At 35.4% G+C, this 23,892-nt stretch overlaps 2 protein-coding genes across 2 annotated transcripts; one reads left to right on the top strand and one right to left on the bottom strand.

Annotated features, from left to right (window-relative positions):
• Positions 1-655: 655 nt before the first annotated feature.
• Positions 656-7,769, top strand: LOC145203908 (RNA polymerase II-associated factor 1 homolog). The gene is made up of 12 exons (XM_080076282.1): positions 656-859; positions 1,171-1,287; positions 1,569-1,677; positions 1,785-1,864; positions 2,259-2,360; positions 2,771-2,945; positions 3,225-3,328; positions 3,789-3,917; positions 4,385-4,498; positions 4,913-5,135; positions 5,926-6,058; positions 6,883-7,769. The coding sequence occupies exons 1-12, from the start codon at positions 810-812 to the stop codon at positions 7,077-7,079; spliced, it is 1,533 nt and encodes a 510-aa protein (XP_079932408.1). The 5' UTR covers positions 656-809; the 3' UTR covers positions 7,080-7,769.
• Positions 7,770-7,893: 124 nt separating this feature from the next.
• LOC145233714 (Na(+)/citrate cotransporter-like) lies at positions 7,894-21,900 on the bottom strand. Its single transcript, XM_080098492.1, has 17 exons — positions 21,725-21,900; positions 21,527-21,655; positions 21,085-21,221; positions 18,460-18,580; positions 17,763-17,877; positions 16,631-16,739; positions 16,379-16,406; positions 15,889-15,945; positions 14,898-15,061; positions 14,442-14,561; positions 13,963-14,070; positions 13,431-13,541; positions 13,128-13,225; positions 12,482-12,600; positions 11,885-12,046; positions 11,057-11,194; positions 7,894-10,615 (listed from the first exon to the last, which is right to left on the bottom strand). The coding sequence occupies exons 1-17, from the start codon at positions 21,836-21,838 to the stop codon at positions 10,427-10,429; spliced, it is 2,019 nt and encodes a 672-aa protein (XP_079954618.1). The 5' UTR covers positions 21,839-21,900; the 3' UTR covers positions 7,894-10,426.
• Positions 21,901-23,892: the final 1,992 nt, after the last annotated feature.

Raw genomic sequence — 23,892 nt, 5'->3', positions numbered from 1 at the left:
GCGAATTATGCGGTCCCAACCGGTTTGCGGTTTTAAAACCGGTTCAAATTTTCATTTGTTTCAATTTAATCTACCGATCATCTACCTGGCCTTATAAAACTCCAGAAGAATTTTGATAGTGCACTGTTATTTTTGACACCCCCTATAAGTGTTATCTCGCGTGTGCTGTTTTGAAAAAAAAACAAAAAAATGAAACAGACTGCATTTTTTACTGGTTCAGTTCCGGTTCGGGTCCAACGCCAAACAAAATATGGGGTTCAACTCCGGTTCGGGTTTTTGGAAAATCGTAGTTAGCGGTTCGGGTTCGGTTCGGGTTTAATGAAATTACCCGCTCAAACCGGTTCGCGGGTTCGGGTTCAGTTCCGGTTCGACTCCCTGGTTTTACCTGTTTGTTGAATATCGAACCAAGAACAAAAACGTGTTTGTCTGAAACGTCAATTCACAAAAAAATCAGCAAACCAAAAATATGCTTTTCGTTTTGGTAAACAATGCCATTTATTGAAATGCCCTGATTCAAAAAATAAATCTGCGTTCTGCGAAAAAATCCGTCAAAGTTGTAAAAGAAGATATGCATGATTGATTTTTAGTAAAATTAAAGGAAAGAAAGATTTTTTAGTTGTTTAGTTGTTTCTGTTATTTTTGTCATAGTAAAACCTGCAAACATCAATTTCATAGTTTCCTGTTTTGTCCGATTATTGTGTAGGAAACGTTTTTTGAATTTAGAAAAAGTGCAGAGGGAAAACTAAATTTTGCAACAGAAACAAAAACAGCCAATTTGATTTGCACTTTTTGCAGTAATTTCATTTGCAATGGCACCAACGGTGCAAAAACCTGGCCAACGATCAGACGACAAACACAGGTTTGTAACTTTACCAATAAATCTGATAATAAACAATAACCTAATAAAGGAAATTACCCGATTTTAACACTGAAATCTACGAAATGATTTTTTTCCATGTACTTTGATATGAATGTGGAAAAGATCATTAAGAAGTTTAAGTTTAAGATAAACTAAGGTTTTCATTAACTTTAGGTGCATCTGGCTACCTTTGTCTACTTTAATAACCACTGCTGGTGTGTGCAATATGACATGCCTGACACTTTGCACACTGTCACTGTCCATCTAGGTTGCTAAAACCTCTTTTGTGAACTGCCATATTTATTGTACAGGTCAAGAACATCTGTGGAAAGAGGCAGTGGTCTTATTACGAGAGTAAAATATTGCAACACTTTGCCTGATATTCCATTTGATCCAAAATTTATCAGATATCCATTTGATGCAAACAGGTTTGCTTCAGTACTAATGTTTTGCACAGATTCTGTCTCTTGTATAGTATGCATGTTAATGTTGATGATAGCTGACTACATTCATTTCGAAAAATAAAAAAATGAAACATATATGAGACTTAAAATTTGCTAACAAAGTTCTCAAATAGAGATGTTTATTTCACCTATGTAGGCATTAGCACTTGTCTCCAAAATGTTTGTTTTAAGTGGTAACTGTTTACTTATATTGTAAATCTAGAATAGAAGAATAATTGATCATCTACTATATATTTTTATTGCAGATTTGTTGAATACAAACCGACATCACTGGAAAAGCTTCACAAGACCGAACTGCACACAGACCATGATCTGGGTGTTGTCATCGATCTTATCAACCCAAACACTTACAAGGTAAAAACTAATCAACCTATCCCAGATGCTTTGCTCGTCTTTATGTAGAACCACTGTCTGGGGAACCTATTTGTTTTTTATGACATTTGTAACATGTCCTGCTATAGATTGATCGAAATACATGGCTCGATCCAGCTGATGAAGCTTTACTTGAAGAGGATCTGCCAGCTCCGCAAGACTCAAAAAGGTTTTGTTCTTTGTTTGTGATTAAACTGGCCTAAATCAAAATTTATGTAAATTAAAACAATAACCCGCTGAATGTAAAAAATGAACATAAATTCATAACTGGGATCAGCCCTGAAGCTGCTATGCAGACCAGCCGTCACGGCACACTCATATATAAATCATAGTATGCCAGGCCCATTGAAGGCGCCATACCGAATCAGCTGGTCACCAAGGATTCACCACCATATGGCAAGTCTGATTCGGTATGGCACCTTCAATGGGCCTGGCGTACTGTGATGAATGTAAAAAAGGTATTGAGTTATGCAAGTAATTAAAGGTTTTGTAATATAACTGCGACTCACTGGTCTTGTTTTTCATAATGTTAAGTACTGATGAAATTTTGTTTGTGCTTTTAGATCTAAACAGCATAGTAAGAATGTGTCATGGTTGAGAAGAAGTGAATACATTTCCCAGGAGTTCAACAGATATGGTGTATCAGCTGTTAACATTGAAACAAGGTGTGTGTTTTCAGAATATTTATTTATTAATCTGACTGGCCCACATTGCATCAAAAAGCATTATTCTTTCATTTTGTAATATATTTGAATTTTATGCAGATGGATTAAATAATTTTGTACCCTATTACTTGGCTCAAAAACCTATGTTTTTCGGTGCTGTTGTTGTCTTACAAAGCCAATTAAAAATGACAAATTTGATAAAGTAACAATGCAAATAAAATTTGACTTGACTTGAGTAACTTGCCAAATTTCCCAACAAAAATGGTTTGGATTTACGACTGCTTTGTAATTAAATGGATTATGCAATTAACCAGATTTGTCTGTATGGTCACTGTCAGTGTTTTTTAAAATGTGTTTAAAAAATCCATCGATAGTACTTACTAAGTCTTTGATGTATTTTTTTTGTTCAGGATTGGTGGTGGAGTGAAGGATTTGTTCAAACAAGAAGAGATGTATAAAGATCGTGATGGTCAAATTGCTGCCATTCAAAAAACTTTCGAAGATGCGAAACAAGAAATTACAAAACATCACAGCAAACCTAATGTCTACCCAGTGGATGTTCTGCCTATCTACCCAGACACTAAGGTGGTTTATTTACAAATTTACATGTTTTTAAATATTTTATGTTTAAGTGTGTAGTAAAAAGGAACACTACCTTGCACATGGGATAAATTTATTTGACCCTTTCAAAACAAAAAAAGTAGAAGTGGTTCTGGTTATTTGCATCCAATAATTTGACAAGCTCAGCATATATTGTTTGGAATTTGCAATCCCCATGCAATTAAACAAAACATGTAATTAACTGTTAAGCAACTAAACAGGGAAAAATTTGAAACATAAAACTAAAAATGATTTTCTTTTCAGATGTGGCAGCATCCAAGTGCTCAAGTTATATTTGACACAGACCCGGCGATCCCTGGTAAACCACAACAAGAACAAATTGAAGAAATGTCACAAGCCATGATAAGGTTGGTACTTTACTCAGGGAAGTAATGAATTGCATACTAAATAAGCAACCAATACCCAATTATCTGTTGCACTTTTCTGCCCTAGCAAAAACTTTCACCTGTCTGTTTCTATGTGGTCAAGGATTTTTTAAAGCAAATGAATTCATGTAGCATATATTTTAAATATTTTTGCCTCTGAATATCATGAAGCATTCAAACTATTGCTTTCTCCATGCTGCACACCACATGTATCTTCTCCAGACAATTCAACATAAAATTTACATCTACCACAAATCTAAGTAGCTGACAGTGGAGCTCTGTGCAAATAAACACATGAAAAAATCAAGAACACATTGTTTCAAGCCCAAGATAGCTTTGTCCCAAAGGTGTACAACAAAAAATGAAACAAAAAGCACCTTCGCCTTTGTAGTGTATCTGCTACACTTAAATACAGGTTTTAAACTGAAAATGTATTATGCAGAGGTATGGTAGATGAGGAAGGCGATCAGTTTGTCGCATATTTCCTCCCGACGCCGGAAACTCGGGGAAAGAGAAAGCGTGACAATGAAGAAGGCCTTGAGTATGATCCAGAATCAACATATGACTATAGGTAAAAAAATGCTTAAACATTTGTTCAATATGCTACTTAATAGGGATGGGCCAAGCCGAGCCAGAACCCGAGTACTCGGTTCTGAGCATCGCTGTTTTTGATGCTCGGTGCTCGGCTGATCAGTTTCACAAACTGACCCGAGCATTAAATTTGCATATCCATGCCCTGCTAACATAATAAACTAGTGTTCAAAAGGGTATCCAAGAACGAAAATGACTGTTGTTTTAAAAGCATTAGATTGTGGAAAACGTGTACTTGTGGGGCCTGTACAGCTTAATACACTGCTGGTGATGTAAGGGACCTCGGAAAACTACAAAACTAGAGTGTAATAGGTAATGTTTGTGATGTCACAATGCTCCGCGCATGCTCAGCTGAGCACCGAGCATTAATGTGAGATGCTCGGTGCTCGACCAAACAGAACATTTGCAGTTTTGGCCAATCCCTATACTTAACACTTTATTTTCCAGACTTGCACGAGAATACAACTGGAATGTTAAGAACAAAGCCTCGAAAGGATATGAAGAAAATTTCTACTTTGTTTTCCGAGAAGATGGAGTATTTTACAATGAGTTGGAGACAAGGTCAGTCATCAGTAAACACATTAAAGCATATCATTGGGCACTTTATTGTTAGATTTATTTGTTTGCCTGTACAGGTTAGGCACACACATTGCAAATGGTAGCCTGTCAATAGAATATGTTACTGTGAATATCATACCAATACATTATGCCAATACATTTGAATAGTAAAGCATGTCAATTTTTACATCTTTTGGGCCATTATATGTGTCATTAAACTTGTAAACAGATCCGTGTAGGTTATGTTTGTCGGTGAGGCGTTCGTTTGTAAAAATAATAAAGTGGGTGATTGAATAAAGGGCCTTATTGTGGTGCGATGACAAACAAGTAACCTGCTACTTTTGTTAGTAAGGTTGTTCAACAGAATATATGGTCAGCAAAATGCATTAAAAACTCATGTATTTGTTTTACTTCCAGAGTTCGATTGAGCAAGCGAAGGGCCAAGGGAGGAGGTGGCGTGCAATCAGCTACGAATGCTGTCCTAGCTGTACGACATCGTGAGCTAAATGAACAGGAAATCGCAGCCCAAGAAATGAGAAGGATTCAGCTTGAACCTCTTGAACCCGATGATGAAGAGGAGGAAGGAGCAGAGGAGGAGGAGGGAGAGGAAAATATGGAGGAAGAGAAAGGAGAAGAGGAGGTTTGAGAAAATATAGTAAAGACATAGATAATTAGTTGGGATACGCCCTGTTGCGTTCTTCCAGACCAACAATCACGGCACACTCATATAGAAATCATAGTATGCCAGGCCCATTGAAGGCGTCATACCGAATCAGCAGGTCACCAAGCATTCACCATATGGCAAGTCAGAGGCTAGAAAAATCTAGCCTGCGGTGGGATTCAATCCCACAACAGGAGTCTTTCCGGGACTCGTGCCCTAGCAACTGAGTTACACAGGCTCAGTGGAGAACTCACCCAAAGTTGAATTACAATCCAATTTATTTATATGAGACAACCTCAAGGTCCAGAAGAGAAAAAATACCAGACATTTTCTGGCCTCTTTTTGAACACTTGCCATAACAAGACAAGCACTTAATTGAGAAGCAAAATGCTATAATATTTTTGCTTAACAGTAACGATGTAAAGTTTATACATTTAATTTGTGAGCCCTAGTAGGTAAAACTGCTGTCTTGTTGGGCCTGGTTTTGTCCGAGCAGTTGTTATAAATATAGTTGCTGTCAGCTACTTTGTGTAATGTAGTGCAGTTAGTTCAAAACAACACAAGCAGATCTGCACAGCTCCTTTTCCACTGCTGTTCTTTAACAGTCCAAAATATGAATGTTTTCATCATTGCTTTCAGTCATTAAACATTAACCCAAGCTTTTCTGCCAAAGTGTTTTCTGTACCAAAGTATCCACATATATTCATGTCACTGCTTTGAGTAATATTTAATGAAACAATAAGTGTAAATTTTTTTGGTTTTGATGCAGGAAAATGAGGAAGCTAAAGAAGAAGAAGAAGATGGAGATGATGATGAAAATAATGTTGCAGCGGGAGCAGGATCTGATGTGGAAGACACAGCAGAAGAAATGGAAGAAGAAAAAGAGGCTGACTCATCATCAGGTAAGCATTAGTAGGGATACCAACCCTTCTGGCAAATGTATTTTTATTCTGACGTTTCGATGTCAGGGTAAATAACACTAAATGCGCGTATTACAGTGCCGGAAGAGCTCTGCAAACTTGATTTTATGCCTGGCAGCAATAGCTTATATTTTAGTAAGGATATAAACACCTAACCCCATAGAGATACTAGCACCTCATGTCAGCTTCACATTGATCTAAATTTTGATAGGTGGTACAAAGAGCTCAATTATTTGTTTAGTAGCTTAGAAGGGGTAAGGTTGGGGAGTAAGTTTTGGAAAATTTTGGGTTAGGAACTAAGTTTTATTGAAATTTTAATGATAATACCTTACCCCAAGTCCCAACCAAATAGTTCTAACTGTCAGCATTTGGAGATCTACCATTTTAAATAGGTGTTTGTGCTCTTTGTGCCACTGATAAAAAAATTCCCCAATTATGATGTAGAAGTGAGGTTTGCTCTTAGTAGCTCCACTCCCCCATAGCTTTAAAACATATAATTGAGCTCTTTGCACCACCAATTGAAAGTCAGCTAAATGTGTGTCTGACATTAGGTACGGTCAGTGGTTGGATTCAGCCGATTCGCACCGGTTCTATAGTACCGTCTCACGAAATTTTATTAGATCAGCGAACCGGTTAGCATTACTGATTACTGCCAATGGACTTTTTCTAACAGAACTGGCTGAAAATATTACTTTTGTGATAAAACCGACTGACAAAAAATTTGAATCCCACCACTGGGTACACTGTTTGTAGAATTTTCCATAAATCTACCATATTGCTTAACACTACAAACTTGTCGTATGCAGATGAGGAAGTACACAGTGATGCAGAAGAACAAGCTGGATCGGATGCAGATTCATCTTCTGCTGATGACGAAGAGGCAGGAGGACAGGAGCAAGAGCAGGAGGAGGATTCTTCACATGACGAGGATGCCGGTTCAGAGGGTCATGCGGATGAAAATGAAATCTTCGGCAGTGCGTCGTCATCTTCTGATTCAGACTGAGTTCATGGGTCAGTGAGAATGTTGAAGGTTTTATGACAAGTAGTGGAAAGTGAAGAGAAGAAATGAAATGGGGATGAAACTGTTTGACACTGGGTGGAGTTTGACTTTAACCAAACTAAGTGTCAATTTGTTTACAATGTGTTGTACCTGATGCTAGCTTTGTTTTTCTGCAGTATCCTTTCACAAGTAATATAAAAATTGGAGTTCTTAGTCTACAACTAATTGCAGATGCATTTCTACATTCACACTGTTGTACGTTGCAATTCTAACCTTTTTCAATGGTTGACAAAATATGCTGAAACTGAAAGTAATGATCAGCTAAGATTAAAATTTGTGAATGTAGTATTTAACGTGTGCACTGTCTGCAAACACTGTTTTGTTGTTGAGTTTCTACATCGACATATTTCTTGTAAAGGTGAAATGTCAAAAAATAGTAATGACTGACAAATATAATGTAAAAGTTGTATGTGTCCATAACACATTAAAACAGAATTTCTAGCAAAGCTAAAATTGGGATGCAATTCTTTAGAGTTGTAGCTGCAAGTTATAAAAAAACAGTAACCATTGTATTCAAAATAAAAACAATCACTATGATGACACAAACCAACTTGTGTTTCCAGGTTCTGCTATTTATACTGACACATGGTGTAGTTTGTAATGGATGCAAAATAAAAGCTGTTTGTAAATTTAGCAGAAATGCCACATAAGTGTATTGACTTTTAGCTACAGGATGTGGTCAGCACACCCATATATCAAGCTGCAGATGAATTTGTTTTTAATGCCTAACTCTTGTTTGTGAGACAAAAACACACAGTTTCTTTGTAAACTGGTTAAAACTCAGTTTTATTCACCGAATGGACCTGAAAGCAGGTCACAGCGCTAGACAAAGTATCCAACATGACATTGATAAATATATTTACAAACATAAAACTAATGTCACAAAAATTTCATTCGCACTAAGTTGCAAGCTTCTATCAAAATACACTAAAAGAATAAAGTCCATTTACAAATACTTAACATTTTTAAAGTTGGTTAATTCTGAAAAATGGGAAGTGTCGCTTGTGTACACTAAACAGTCACGTAAGTTCTATTGCCATGTTACACAACTTTTTAATTAGTTTCAGTATAGTGAATTTGAGAATTTATAGCAGGGGTGTCCCGGCTGAAAGTTATTAGAAAAAAAAAAAAAATTTGGGCAACACTGATTTATAGTGTGAAATTGTCATAAAGAATGTTTTATCTGTTGCTAAAATGAATGCAGACACAAAAATACACAATAGAACTGTACATGTAAACAACAATGCATAAATTTTGAGATGAATTGGAACCTGAAAGATTGGTATTGTGGAAAAATATAGGTATGCATTCGACAAAGAGCAAAAAGATTTACAAACAAACATGGGAAGTTGGAACTTTATCTTGCTTCGTTTGTGTGTAATTGAACAATGATGGTACGATGTGTATTCAGTTGATTGGTAGGCAATTGGCCAATAAGAATACAACAACAGAACACTAACTGTGTCTGATAATGCAGACATTGTTTAGTGCAATAGAAAGAGGTAATCTACAAACATTCACCAGTTTTAGGGATATACATACACAACAGACCAAAATAACAAAAAAAACTTTGGTTTACTCTTGTGAGAAGTACGCACCAAATTCTTATTTCGGGATTGTTTAAAATTTGCACAAATGTCTGATAAAAATAATGGTTTCAACATTGCAAACATTAATTTGAGGTACATGGTAAAAAACAACAATAGAAATCTTATTTTTTCAAAATGTACTTTCTACACAATGTAAATAAATGTTGCGGAAAGACCAATAAAATGGATATTCTTTGTGAAACCAGACATGTTTTACCACAAAATGTGGAATATAAGATTCAGTCACTTGATGCAGTGTAGCACACAGATAAAAGAGCGTTATATGTGTCACAGTTCGACTAAAATTAATGGTAAATGACCACAGGGTGGCGACAAAAACACAGTACCAAGTGAAAGTAACCGTAGTCGAGAGACAGTCACCAGTTACTGGGTGATTTGATAGGACAAAAACATGCATAAATATCGCTACCGATCTGTACAAACAACAAATTGTGAGGGACAATACTTAATTTACAAATTTATGGCTCTTTCTTATGGAGTTGTGGTTTTAGGTTTTTGTGTATTACTATTTATTAAGAGTTGACAGAAATAAAATTCGGCAAGGGTTTCAATTTGACATGTTTGCAAAGATTTAAAAATACAAATGGCAAACTTAAAGGCCAAAACAATTTTAAACACAAATTTTAAAAAAAGTCATTCAAATATATGTTTTTTGAAACCCCCAAAAAGATTTAAAAAATTAAAACTAGTTTGAAACTACTGATGTTTAGGAAGTTTAATAACAGCGCGAACATCACAAATGCAACACACATTTTGCACCAGTCTTTGTGGTGTGTACATTGAATAAAAGACAAGTAGATAGAAGGCTGGAAAAAAATTTCAGACACCAGAACTGTGTTTGTGTATTTTAAAACATATAAATAGCAATATTAGTTAAACTGTTCTAATCTATTAGAACCTAGTTAGTGCATTTAAAATCCAAATGGCAGTAAACGCAAAAAATCCTAAGAAATACATAAAGAGACTAAAACATTTGTGTATTTGATGTAGGATTGGAAATAATTTCATTGTGCACAAAATTTAGATCAGATTGTTTAGAGCAGGGGTGGGCAACCTTTGTTACTGTGGGGCCAATTACCAATGTGAGAGTTGGATCGCGGGCCGCACATGTTCATCACACAAAGTGATTTTGCTTTGTTTCTTACCAAATATGCTATATTACAAGTAAAATTCGTATTTGATTCTACCCACATTTGCCAGGTCGCAGAAAACTAGCATCAGGCACATTAATCAGCTCAAAAATATGAAATAATTGAACTCGTTTGCCAGTACTTTTAAAATCCAAGTGTCTCTGAGGGCCGCACAACCTTTAAAGAAGAACAGCATGCGGCCCGCGGGTTGCCCACCCCCGGTTTAGAGTCTGGTCATATCAGACACATAAACAGTGCTTGGTACTCTTATATTTAACTAACTGTGTCATGTTCTTCAAAAACCAATCATATTTTTTACAAATTTACATGTCTTGGAAAAGTATCTAAAATTGACATGGATTTGCTTTGGGAAAAATTGCTTTGATTTATTGAGATAGATTTTGCAGTTGTTGAGTACCAAGCCTAAAAATTAAAAACAAGACTTCACAATGTAGATACCAAAGTCATGGAACTTTTTCCTGTATCCGTTAGTCCGTACCACGGGACAGTACTTTCCAGCCACATGAGGGTATTGTTGATTTGAGGCTCGCTAAGATGCCATAGTTGAATTAATCACAGTTGTCAACGTAGTATTTGCAACAGATTGTGCGAGACAGTGTTGTGAATGCAACCAATGAGGGCATGGATCAAATGCGCCGAATGCTGGACCTCCGAACACCGATACAGAAAACATTGCAATGAATATTCCAACGACGTTCATAAATGCTCCTGCTTTGACCTAAAAAAGTAATGTTTCATAATTTTGGGTTATATTATTATTGTAAAACAAAAAAAAGTTTAACAAAAAAGAAAATGATATTGTAACCAAACTAGGGATGAATTGAAACAAATATATTTGAAAACAAATTAAACTGATCCAAATTGTATGTATTTTTTTTTTTGAAGAAAAAAACCATGAAAGCTATCTACGTATAATAATGAATTTTCAAAGGCATGTTTCCTTATATTAGAATTAAACAAAAGGCTTAAATAAAATTGTTTGCATGTTTTCTTTTTTATTTGCCACATTATGTATTCAAAGCTTCTGCACTCTTTTGAAGAAAAAAATGTAATCTGCGTGTCCTGCTAAAATTAACACATATTCATAACTGGGATCAGCCCTGAAGCAATATGTGTAATGTAAACAATTCGAAAAATACAAATCAAAAATGTTATTTACCATATCCATCATAGTAAGGTGACCGTAGGAGTAAGCAATAGCATTAGGTGGAGTTGATACTGGAAGCATGAAAGCATATGAAGTTATCACTGTTGATGGGAGCATTAAATACAATGGGTTCACTCCAAGTACTTCACCCTGTGAAAATATTAGTTGATTCAGCTGGTAACAGGACATTAGCCGTCAAAACTAGTGCAGTCATCATAAGGCACTCTAGTTTGTTGGGAATAACAGGCTGAAACGTTATGTCTCACGACATCTGTTCAATGCCACAGCTAAACATACATCACTGGGTCCACAATGGTGTTGCCAACGACTTAGAAACCAAAATGGTAAAGCTGTCTGCTCAACGTGTGTGTATTATTTTGTGCCTTTATATCCCAAAGTTTAACGTCTTAAAAACTGCATTAACAATTTTTTACAGACCAATCAGAACTGCAAGCATTCAGTGAGGTTCTAAGTTCTAACAAACATTAAAGAATTTAAAAAAAGAGTATTGCATACCAAGTTTTGTGAAACAGTTATAGTCTTTATGTTTCAACTGCTTTAAAACAATTTGAAAAAATGTATCATCACATTTAACAAGAAGACACAGACAACAGTTACAACTTAACAGTGGGAAAAAAATTGACGACGCGATGAGCCTTTCAATTGCTCAGCAAAAAGGCGAACAACTTCAAAAACTTTCACTTCTTGCTGGCATGAGGCAATGTAACTTACACATTACCACTGTTATGGGTTGCATGCAATTGCATATTTAAGTCAAACAAAGTAACACAGCTGCAATAGACCATCTATCATTGTATTTAATTATCAAATTGCCCTTACCAATTCAGCAAGGATGGGTAGAAATACTGTTGCTGTTGCCGTGTTGCTCGTACACTGTGTGAGAGCACACACAATGAAACAACAGATAAAGTTTGCAAGTATTGGATCAATTTCATGCAATGGAGTCATCTGTTGACCGATCCATTGAGACAATCCGGATTGCTTTAAAATGGAATTTATGTTGTGAAACTTTATTACTTTTATATTGTGACTGTTTGGATTAAGACAGTTTCAGTTGCTGGAGTTGAAAGTTTGACATTTATACAAAAGTTACTCTAGGAAAAATGATTTGAACATTTTTGTGGCCGAAATGACATGCCTAAACAGGTGTTAATAAGATTAAATTGTTTACATACTTTATACCTTTTTTCAAATTAGAAAAAGAGTTATCTCCTAACCCAAGTAAGTACAAACAAATTTTATTACCGTATTTAAAACAAAACTATTGTAGAACTGTTCTGATATAGAACTAAAGTTTAATTATTCTTTTCTTCAAAATAATATTAAACTGTTTTTAAAGAAAATTAGTGTGCCATTTTTTTACATAACGGTTGTGCAAAGTTATTTTTAAGATTGTCATCAACTAAATATCCTCACCTTAGATCCCAATGCCATCGCAAAACTACCGCCGAGCAGTAGAATGACATTCCACGCCATCTTGTGTTGGACGACATTCCAACTCAACAAAGCTGGAACTGGTCCAGGTTCACTGTCGTCTATACATTATGTGATAATAATTGTTAAAAAGTTGACTTACAGATTTAAAAAGTGGTTTGATCAAATATAAAACCATAGGATAAACAGAATCAATCGGTATACACAATGCTTACTAGTGCAAGTGATATGATTAGTTCCTTATTTTAATATATTATGTAGGCCCAGGTTTTTTTTATACATCTTGATGTAGAAAACAGTAATCACAGGAAAACTGCGAATTTCATGTTAGTATCACTTCAAACTGTACTTGCGATATTTTTGTTAGTAAATTACCAAAATATTGGTCCTTAACTACAGAAACAAATTATTTGTTTTTATGTACAAAAAAGTATGCATAAGTATTGAATTTTGATTTGTATGTTAACAATTAGGAATGAAGAATACAATTTTGCCAACAAAATTAGACAAAATAAAATGTTACAACTAGGGTTAACTAAATTTTTCATTAAAAATAGGAAAAAAATAGTGCAGAAGTTTACAAATGATAAAGTGTTCTATGTCAGATCATAAGTTTAAGAAATGTTACCTCCTTTTGCTCGACAACAAAAGAAGTTGGGTCGTTTCGATGGAAACACGAATAGAATAAAAGTGATGGCCATCGCAACTGTCGCATCAGAAACATACCTAAAACATATATTACATTTTTATCACGAAGTTGCATATTTAATATCAGAAAGCGACACAATATTTTTTTTATAATATGTAACAACTTCAGCTTTTTATAAGTCAAGTTATATTTGTAATAAAATTGCTGTTTAATGATTTTTTTTAAATGCAAATTTTTGTTAATGAAGTACGAAAATTTTGTATGTAATAAAATTGCACTTACCCTTTTTTGAAGATAGGTATCGATCCCCATCCACTAACGAAACCAGGATCTCGGGTGAGCCACAACAACGCCAGCAAGACAAACCAAAACAATACAGCTTTCTCGGCAAAGCTGGAAAAACACATTGTTAAAGATAAATATCCATTTGTTATATCACAGAAAATTTATTTCAATAAGATGAATAGGGGTAATAAATACAGATTTTGTAAAATAGTGAGTCAGAAAATCAGCCCATATTGAATTGGTTGACAATAAACGCCTTTACTTAGTAATATTCATTAACAGTTAAACAATTCATGGCTCATTTTAATGCTTACTACGTTGTAAAATAAAATCAATTGCTTTGTCATCAACATAATTGTTACTAGAATCCAAGAGATTTCAAAACAACACATCATCATTTAACGCTGTTCTATCTATTTAGGAAACACAACTTTATACCTAATGGAAGTAATTAGATTTGTAGTATATATGCATTATTTTATCGCATAAAATTCCATGTGTATATTGTTATGTGTTTATCTGACCTTACCTCATGACACCCAGGTCATCATATTGCCTTCTGATCATTCTTTCTGCATGAAGCTCCTCAGTGGACTTGGTTTTATTTCGAGAGAAACAGGGAAAGATTTCAGACCAACTATCATAAAATAAACAACAGTATTAGGTTCCTGGTTAATATAAAATTACCTACAAAAGCAAATTAACCAATTGAAATTGCAAATCCTATCAAAATGTTTAATTTCCATTCCTATCTTTATCAACAAATTAAACCACGGCTAATGTAATTTGAACAAGCATAAATTTAAATTCTGATAACTTACAATATAAGAATCTACAATAAGTTTGTTCACAAAACAAGCTACTTTTACCACAAAAAAACTGGCTAATTTGATTTTTTGAAATGAAAAGTATGAAGACTAATGTATTTTCATTTGACCTGTGTCAAATTTCAATACAGTCTGTTAAGTAATGTTGCTTTAAGTAAAAAAGATGGGTTTCAAAGCATACTTGATGTCCAGAAAAAGGTACTGAAGCCAGAACCATGATATCATGAGATACAACACCATTCCCGGGAAAGCAAAGAATGCCCATGACCCGAAATCAATTTCTGGTGCATGTGGATAGGTTCTGTGCACAGAAGTGTTCACAAGGTTAAAACAAACATGATAAAGCTCAATAAATAGGCTGTTGCTGCCAGGCATAATGAATAAACAAGTAAAACTACTGGAAGAGCAATACTATTTAATATGGAGAAAGCTATTTCCAACCATATTTTTAGTGTGGTTAATATAGATAAATTACTTTTTAAGTTGATTTAAACAGCTTGAGTGCTCTGTTCCAGAATATATTTTTTTTAAAACAACTTTTTATCAGATTAATTATCTAAAAAAATTTTTTAGTTCCCTACATTTTAGGATACATTGTCATTTGTCAAATGAGCTGTCTAACCTAACTTAATCTTACGTTTTGAATTGCCCAGCCATAATCAGGTTTGGCCCAGTGCCAGTAAGAGTTGCAGTGCCTCCAATATTGGCAGAGTAGCAAACACAAATGGTCAATGCTTTGCACAGCTTTCGTTTCTTTCGTTCGCGTTCCAATTTAGTATTGAAAGTTGTGCTTGTAAATCCCTGAAAAACGCCAACATTACAGTTTACATAATTCTATGGAGTTTGGTAGTGATAGTGATGTAAGGTTTTAGGAGGCTACACTGCATGAGTATTTTACAGAGCATGAAATAGTCAACTGATTGAGTTTAAGTGTTTATTCTGTTGTGACATTGATTTCATGCATAAAAAATCTTGATTTCAGAAGCATATTTAACAGAAAGGTTTTGTCTAGGAATGGGTCGAACATAAAGAGTATTAGGTGTTGTTGCAAACCAAAAATTCAACGCTGTAAATAGGAATGTTTGTGATGTCACAATACACAGAGTGTGCTCAACCAAACAAAACACTTGCAGTCATTCACAATTTTTTGGAGAATAATCAACAAATGTTCTGTTAGGTTTTATATCACAAATGATGGCGCAACCATTTATTGAAACATTGCAAATAGAGCGTATAACATTTATGTCAATTATTGCCAGTATACTAGTGATAATAAAAGTTCATCTTATATTTATGGATAACTGCGTAACTGATTTGGTCTATGTGGCAACAACGCACATGACCTTGCACTCAGTCTATTCAGTTACAGTTGACTTGACGTTTACTTCAATTTTGTTTATATGTCAGGTATTGGATGTATGCTTTGTAACAATGATTATTATGTATTTGTATGGCGCGCTTCAACGGGCATGGCATACTGTGATTTTCATATGAGTGTGCCGTGATCGCTGGTCTGCATAGACGCTTCAGGGCTGATCCCAGTTGTGAATTTATCTTAGTATGTATTTGTTTATGGTTCTTTTTGAAAAAGGCAATGATAGAAGTTTTCAATTTTATTTGTGACTTACTGGTTCTTCGATAAGCGCTGTTGTTGATGCATCTGGGCCATCATCTACAGCTGCAACCTAACACAAAAACACAAATTTTCAAGTGATTTTATTTTAAGATTGTTGAGTACAAGGCTTAAACACAACTTGCTAACAGCATTTGAAAGACCTAAAAATTGTTTAAAATAATACCATTTGATTTCTAAATCTTGTACAAGAAAATAGTGAAAGATTTAAATCTGTACAAGCTTTGTTTGTTTGTGGTAACTTGTTTAAAAATTATAAGCATGGAAATTCATCAAAGACATTTCCTCATTCTTCCAGGAAACATATACAGGACAACCGACATTTTGACGCCCGTATCAGACATCACCTTGGTCACCCTGGTGAACACACCCCGTATAGGACGTCAAAATGTCAGATGACTTGTATATATTCCAGGATGCACAAAAAGTCTATGAAACATGCCTGGGAAAAATACTATATTCGTGGAAGTTTATCTTGTACTTACCAAATGATTGCTCAGTTCCTCTGTTGGGCTAAAAAAATATCATATGTTAAAGATATTATTAGCAAGCAAAAAATATTTCAAAATGTAATGTTAGTTAACTATGAAATACAAAAAATATGATTTTAATATGCCTTTATTTGAACACAGCAGGACAATCAATTACATGTTTCTATTTGTTCACACAAAAACTAACACTTGTTTTGAACTGTTTTTTTTTCACAAGATGAGTTAATGTGTAGGTTCCTGACCCACCTGTGTTTGTTGATGTCCTTTTGTAAAACTGATGTGTAGTAATTGTTTGAGCCTGGTGACGACTGAATGGGTTTAAACTCCACTTTGTCACCGTCGCTGCGGCTATTTTCTACACACATAGAAATCACAAAATCAGTTTAATCAAAAGGTGTTCAGAAGGCGTCAGCTACAAAGGTCGACGCCAGCTAGTATTTCAACTTAGAGCAGTTGTGTAAATTGTCAAGGGTCATTCACAGACATGGAATAAACACAGAGTGGTAATGTAATATGATACGAACACGTGCAGCAGACAAATGTTATCATTAGACAGTCCAACAGTTCCACTTGCCTTGGCGTGATCGCCTCATGGTACAAGCGTGTCTTCTTTATGGGTTTTAGACCACATGGGGCGTGGTTTGCCACATGGCGAGAAACCAGACAATAGTGGGACGTAACTTATACATGCTGTGTTTTTAGTAACATCGATTTTATGTAATAGTTGTTAAGTAAAGGTTATGGGGGGTGAGTTTACGACTTGGGTTACAACTGTGTGTGTCCAGTTTTAGAAAACATTGGAGACTGGACAAATTGGCTTTTAATACAATACTAGATTACAATGAAATGGATAGTTGATACCCACACTCACACAAATGCTAAACATTCGAAACATTTATGTATGATACACAAGACACCCAAATATTTTAATCTAACCTTACACATAATAAAATCTGTAACAAATATATAGATATACATTTTACAATTCATTGTTTGCAAGCTAATAAGGAACAAAAAAGCATTTTATACTAAACATTTCATCATAAAAAGTATGTATGTCTCTTTAGTTTAGGGAAAAAATGCTGTTAGCAGATAAAAAACTTTTTGTACAAGATATCTTGTTGGTAATTATAACTATGTGTAATGACATGGATATGTAAGTAAACTAATAAAACAACTTGGCAAAACATTTTAGGGACACAACAAAGTCGCACAGCGGTCATTTTGGCATAAAAACTTCCTGTGTTATATCCTCTTCCGACAAGAAATTAATCTACTCGGATGACGTGACTTTTCCATAAATATCTCGCTACGCACAAGCATCGCTGTGTACCCTTGGATATATTTATAGTTTCCTGTAAACGCCACAGGTACTTACCGAGGGTTAGAGGTCGTGGCTGTGAATTGGCTCGGACAATTGGTTTGTGATTGCTGTCACCAGGGGGCGTCGAACCTCCACTGCTCGATTTGCTGGAACCACCCTGTTCAATGTCCTATAACGTACAATATATGTATGGTTATATTCAGTGATTACATTTCTAAAAGAGGAAACATTATACTATTTTTTCCTTGAAACACTACAGTTTATACTATTTTTAACACTACGAAGTACAGTGTTGTATATCCTACTACAAGTTATTATTTTTTACCACTTGACAAACACAAAACCTAAGTTATAGTACTTTTCTCTTGCTACTTAATATACATTAAATATATTAAGCAAAATTTGCACATTTTTTGAAAGTCATATTATTATTTTTTTTGAACAATGGACCCTTAAACATTTACACAAGTCACAAAATTTACTATAAATTTTGCATTACATTAAAGTTAGGTGTCATTGAACCTTAAAACTACTTGGGAGGCTCCTAAATAAACAAATAAAACACAAGGCTTCCCCGGCCTACACACAGGTCTTAGTGTTGTTTGATGATCATAAAATTTCGGTGTACCAGACAATTTGCATACTATGCTAACACATTACAAATTAAACAGTAACTACAAACTACTACAGCTTAACGCATGGGCTAAACAAACGACAATCTGTTTGTTCCGCAAACACAACACAAACCCACTGGTTCAGTCGTCATTTCTTCAAGTACGGCCTGCGCGATCGGGATCATCATAGCGGTTGTGGCCACGTTACTAATCCACATCGACAAAAAGGCTGTTGTGGTCATGAACCCAAAAAGCAGCCTGCAACAAAAAACAATAAAAAATGAGTATGCATATTTTTTTGGGCACATTAAATGCCATGATTGTGTGCTTTATTGGCAAATCTTTAACTTTGCCATGGCTAAACGATTTAATGCCATAAATGAGCCCTCAAAGAAAACAAGAAAAACAGGTTTTACAAGGTTGCTTTAGCTACTTATACCACTTATCTCCCAGAATATAAATGTCAATTATGATGAGGTGTCCTATTTGTTTAGATGACCTGTAGTAAACTTTATTGTATTTAGTAGGAGCAACTATAAAGTGGGCGTTGTTGGGGGTGTGGCTGTATCCGGGAAACTAAAAGTTGACAACGTCACGTTCTGACCTCAAGTAACCTTTTACCGTCTACTCGTAAACCAAAACCCCAAGTTCAAGAACTCTCTGGGATTAAAGGCCTGCCCAAGTGGCCCGCTGGGATTTAGCAAGGCACGAACGAATTAAGATAATGGAACGAAGGGCGCCCAGTAAACTGTTACGTTACTACAGAGTTGCAAGTCAAGGGTTTGGGCTTAGGTATTTGTGAGAAAACGGGCTTAAAACGGGCCTGACTTTACGTTCCGTGTCCGCCATTTTTCAAATAAAATCACTCAGCTAAGTAACAAGTCTCTGGCTTTGAACTAATGCCAGTCCTACTCAAAAACATATTGTTTATGCCAATTGTCTACTATTGTTCATTGTGTTTGTTGTCTTTTCCTTTTTTCTTTCTCGTCCTTTGTTGCAAGGCTTTCGTGGATAGGCCTGCGCCTGTTAATGAAAATTTCGGGCCTAACGGGCTTCTCAAAAACGTTTCGGGTTCGGGCCGGGTTCGGGCTCAGATTTTGGGCCCGCTTGCAACTCTGGTTACTATACTGCGCCAGTAGTGCTGTTTGTATATTTACACCATTTGATCACATTTGTGCGATGTAAGGTCAATTTTATTCCATATTTGTTCAAAACGTGAACAGTTTAAAAATAATACCATACAGCATTGATTTTTGAAATTCTCTTTGGCTAATGCGGCGGTTAGGAATTTACGCCAAAAAGGAAATTCGTTTCAATATCCCTTTGGTACTTTTTTCTGGTGCATTCGCGCGTGAATGAATTGGATATGTTTGCTTCACGCACACAAAGATACGATTGAATTCACTTACAATTTCACATTCCTAAAACGTTGACTTTCGTTTCTCAAGACGAGTTTTTATCACAAATATATGAGTTCGCCTTTGCTGACGTCACGTTTGACGTCAGAAATATCCGAATACGTCACAAAGGCGCGAACACAAAGACTTATGTTTAACTTTAGGGCCACTATAAAAACGATTAATTTGAAACAGAAGCTAAAGCGACAACGGACAAAGGATTGGTTGTAGACCGAGAGTGAAGTTTTATTGACAAAAGGCTTCTTTGAAACTGTGGGATTCCGCTTATTATACTTGCTCCTGGCGCCCTAGGGCAAAAACGCAAAATGTGTGTTTGAAGCTGTACTTGAGATTGAGACGTGCGAATTTGGAATTAGCTATCTGTTTTGCACGGGTGTGTATTTTTAAATGTGAAACCGAAAATAAATATAATCAATTTTCTTACTTCCTGATACTCGAGCAAAACGAAACTAGTACTGTAAGGTTGAGTTGACTGGTAGAAACGCCTCATGAATAATATATCACCACAAAACCGCGTTTATAAAGACGCTAAAGGACAAGACAGAAAATCGAAAAAAAAAAAGTTTTAACAATAACAACATGTGATTTATACAGTAGCAGCACACGTTGGTCACCAACAGCTTATGTGAGCGCCTAAACAGTCACGTCCATATGTCTGCAACTCCGTCGCTGGTTAATTGCCCTTCAAACGACTTAGCCACATTCCAACCTCGTCTATAGGTTGTTGTAACACGACAACGGGCTCTTGTGATTGGCTAAAAAATGGGGGTGTATCTAAGGCTGACCCAGGAACTCTTACACGACTTCCTTGTTGGCCAAACCGGATTTATGAAAATTTTTCTGATGGTAGTAACTAGTAACGTGTATAGATGAAATAAGCAAAGGTGTTGGAAGATTGAAACGTGACTAGCACTTGATAGCTTCCTAGCAACCGGTTTATTGGAAATAACACTTTGTTGTGTTCTAGGAACGGTGCGATAACCAACATCAATTTTTCTTCGACAGAAGGGAGTGTATTAAGCCTGTTAGGTATTGGCTTCCTGCGTTTCATGTAACCAATGCAACAAAATGTGACATATGCCACAAATCGTTTCCATACAGCTTGCTAGATGCAAAACACCAAAAAAGTTACAATAATTTACAAACATACCAGCACATACAAAGCATATGATCTGCAGTGAAAGTTAAACACATTCATTCTGAAAAAAGGTTCATTTCATGTATGTTTGATTGTATACATAGTAAATTTAGTTTGTCTACATATATCGTATATACTTAAAAAAGCCATACAAACTCTTTAACTAGAACTATAAATATATATTATATTCTGTACACACATCTTACCATCTTGGTTTTGCTCCCACAAATGTTAGAACTTTGAGAGCTATTCTTTTGTGCAGATTCCAATGTTCTACTGCCACAGCTACTGCTAAGCCACCAAGAAACAAAACATTCACATCTTTCAGGTATTCAATGCTTGTCTGAAAAAAGACAACAATGAAAAAATCAACTTCTTAAAACCTAATTGGATTAAAAATTTATATCACCATCACAGCAAAATACACACATTAGACACTATAAGAATATGATTTTCAAAACTACCACAGAATGGTAGGACAACATACTCAATTAGGAAGAAATCGTGGTTATATTTTTTTATATCTCACCTCATAATGAAAATAATGCATATTAAAATGTTTCATGGTAAACTACTGGCCTAAAATTATTATTCGACTGGGTAGTATTCATTACAACTTAACAAAATACAAAAAACTTTTTAACTTACCCTTTTTGCGGTTACAACCCCAAGAAAGGGGTAAAATACCAAAGGTAGCAAAGCTGTAACAGCAAGTGGCACGACTTCGCTCACCCAATATATAGCCATCAACAGGATTGTGTAAGCACATGCTAATTCCTGCCAAGACAAATATTTGTGAAATGCCAACATTGTTCATGTTTAGTGCAAATAAAAACTTTAGCTTACCGTTTGTAAATGTGGCGGAGGAAAAATCAGCAAAGGCAATAGCAAAATTGGAGTCAACACTAAAATAATAGAGCGTTTAAATTTTTTAAGCTGCAAGCATGGCCCTATGCCCATTTTATTGCTTTGAAAATTATAAATTATCTTAAACTAAAGGAGAACCTGAAAAAAAACACATAAGAAGTCAGTTTCTAAAACCTGTCTGTTATAAAAAAAAATACAACACACCCTTTCAGTTCAACAAATAAATACCCTCGCCATTTCATTTTATCTTTTTTAAATAGGAAAAACAAAACTTAATAAACATATAACACAAATGATTAAAATACACATTACACAACAATACAACTGAATTTATTGCTGAAAAACTTTCCGTCAAACTTTGAACCACTCTGTCTGTCTATCTGTCTTTAGTAACACTTAAACTAAACTTGATCCAAGCTACACTTGAGAATGAATGCGTCGGAAAAACCGCCACGTGCTTGAAAAGCGTCCGAATTTACAATTCAACAAAACCGCCGAAGTTTAAATTACAATCTTCAGACCAACTTACAAATGTCAGTTGCTTCGTATACCACTACAAATTATATGTTTAAAATCGCCTAAGACATCAGCGTCAGCCACCTTTTTCCGTTAATCAATAAACCTAAATAGTACAGTTGTAAACTGATCGAAACACTAAACGCAACAGCTGTTGTAAATGTGCCGAAATGATTTCAAATCGAAGCGACCACCAACTACATTCTCTACACCTCGTAAAAAATACTCCTTTCAACTACTAAGTATGTAAGCAAAACTTGTAACATTTTAACCAGAGCGGAAAGTTTGACAAAGAAGGTGACTAGAACGGCGCAGTTTTTACGGCACGTTCGCTATGAACGCGTTTAGCCGCGCAGTGATGCTACGAGTCATTTTTTCCGCCTCGGTGGTCTATTGGGGGTGTGTCACTGGCGTTTTCTCCCAACCTGCAGACTCGACATACGATTTTCATTCACAACAAATGTTATCGTATTTTTGATGCTAAATGTAGAACAGGCTTATCACCGTGAGGTCGTAGACACTAAAGATAGAAATGAAATGCATTAGGATTCTGTTTACGGAACGTTATATTTGCGTCTAGATAATTTGCACACAAAATTGTCACATTGAAGTTTACAAAGGTACGATTTTGAACGTTGTGTAAAAAATAGTCCTGAATAAAGTAAAAATGTAACAATGAATCACAAAACTAGATCCACCAATATAAGTGATAATCAAAATAGGCTAATTTCGATTTTTCTGTCTGATCTATGTTTGTTTATGTTATCTTATTTATTTATGGAGACTGGAAATACGCACGAACGCGTCGATGGGTAGGCTGGCCTATATTTAGCTTCGGTGAAAATAATTGTAGCAGCACAAATACGATTAAAATCAAAAACGGCTACTGCGAAACAGCACAAATGGTGGATAGAATAAAAGTTAGCCTGCTGTTTACATATTTTGATATGATTTATCGCATAACATTATGGCTCATTACAATAACTCCTTTTAGTCTTTTTCGATTTCAAAAGTTAATGACACTAATTTGATTTGGTTTATCGCAGGTATGTATTAAATCTACAAGGCTTATTACGTAATGCATAACACCATTGGCACAAATATATTAACCCACAAAGTATTTGAATATTTTTTTCTATTTTATCAGTTGGCTTTAGGCTTTGTATAATGAAACGAAATGTAGAATATTGTCTAGAAACTGCTACGAGATTGCTATTCGCACACTTTCATTATTAATTCTTTAAGATGGATAGTTTGTTTTAACAGAACGCCAACTACAACAAATAATTTTATACCTGCTCTGATTTTACTATAAGTTTCGTGCCTCTTTCCAGCAAACCATGGATGACAAACCAGAACGTCTCGAGGCACATATATAGAACAACTGTATTACGTCATAATACAGTGGACTGCGAAAATGTTTTAAGACTGGGCCATGGCGTTTTTACAGGTTTCGAACCCACGACGGTCCGAAATACGCCTCACGATCGTGTATTTATATTTGTAGCCTACAGACCATTCGTTCAAAGCGCTTGTCCTAGTTAAATAAAGGGCAATGAGAACAAGAACAGGTCTCGAGCGCCAACTATCGGACAGTTGTTACCGCTCGCGTTGTAAACTGTGGTAACATT

Source organism: Phallusia mammillata, chromosome 1 (genome assembly GCF_965637545.1).
Source record: "Phallusia mammillata chromosome 1, kaPhaMamm4.hap1.1, whole genome shotgun sequence".
NCBI lineage: Eukaryota > Metazoa > Chordata > Ascidiacea > Phlebobranchia > Ascidiidae > Phallusia > Phallusia mammillata.
This window is presented reverse-complemented; position numbering and strand designations above follow the sequence as displayed.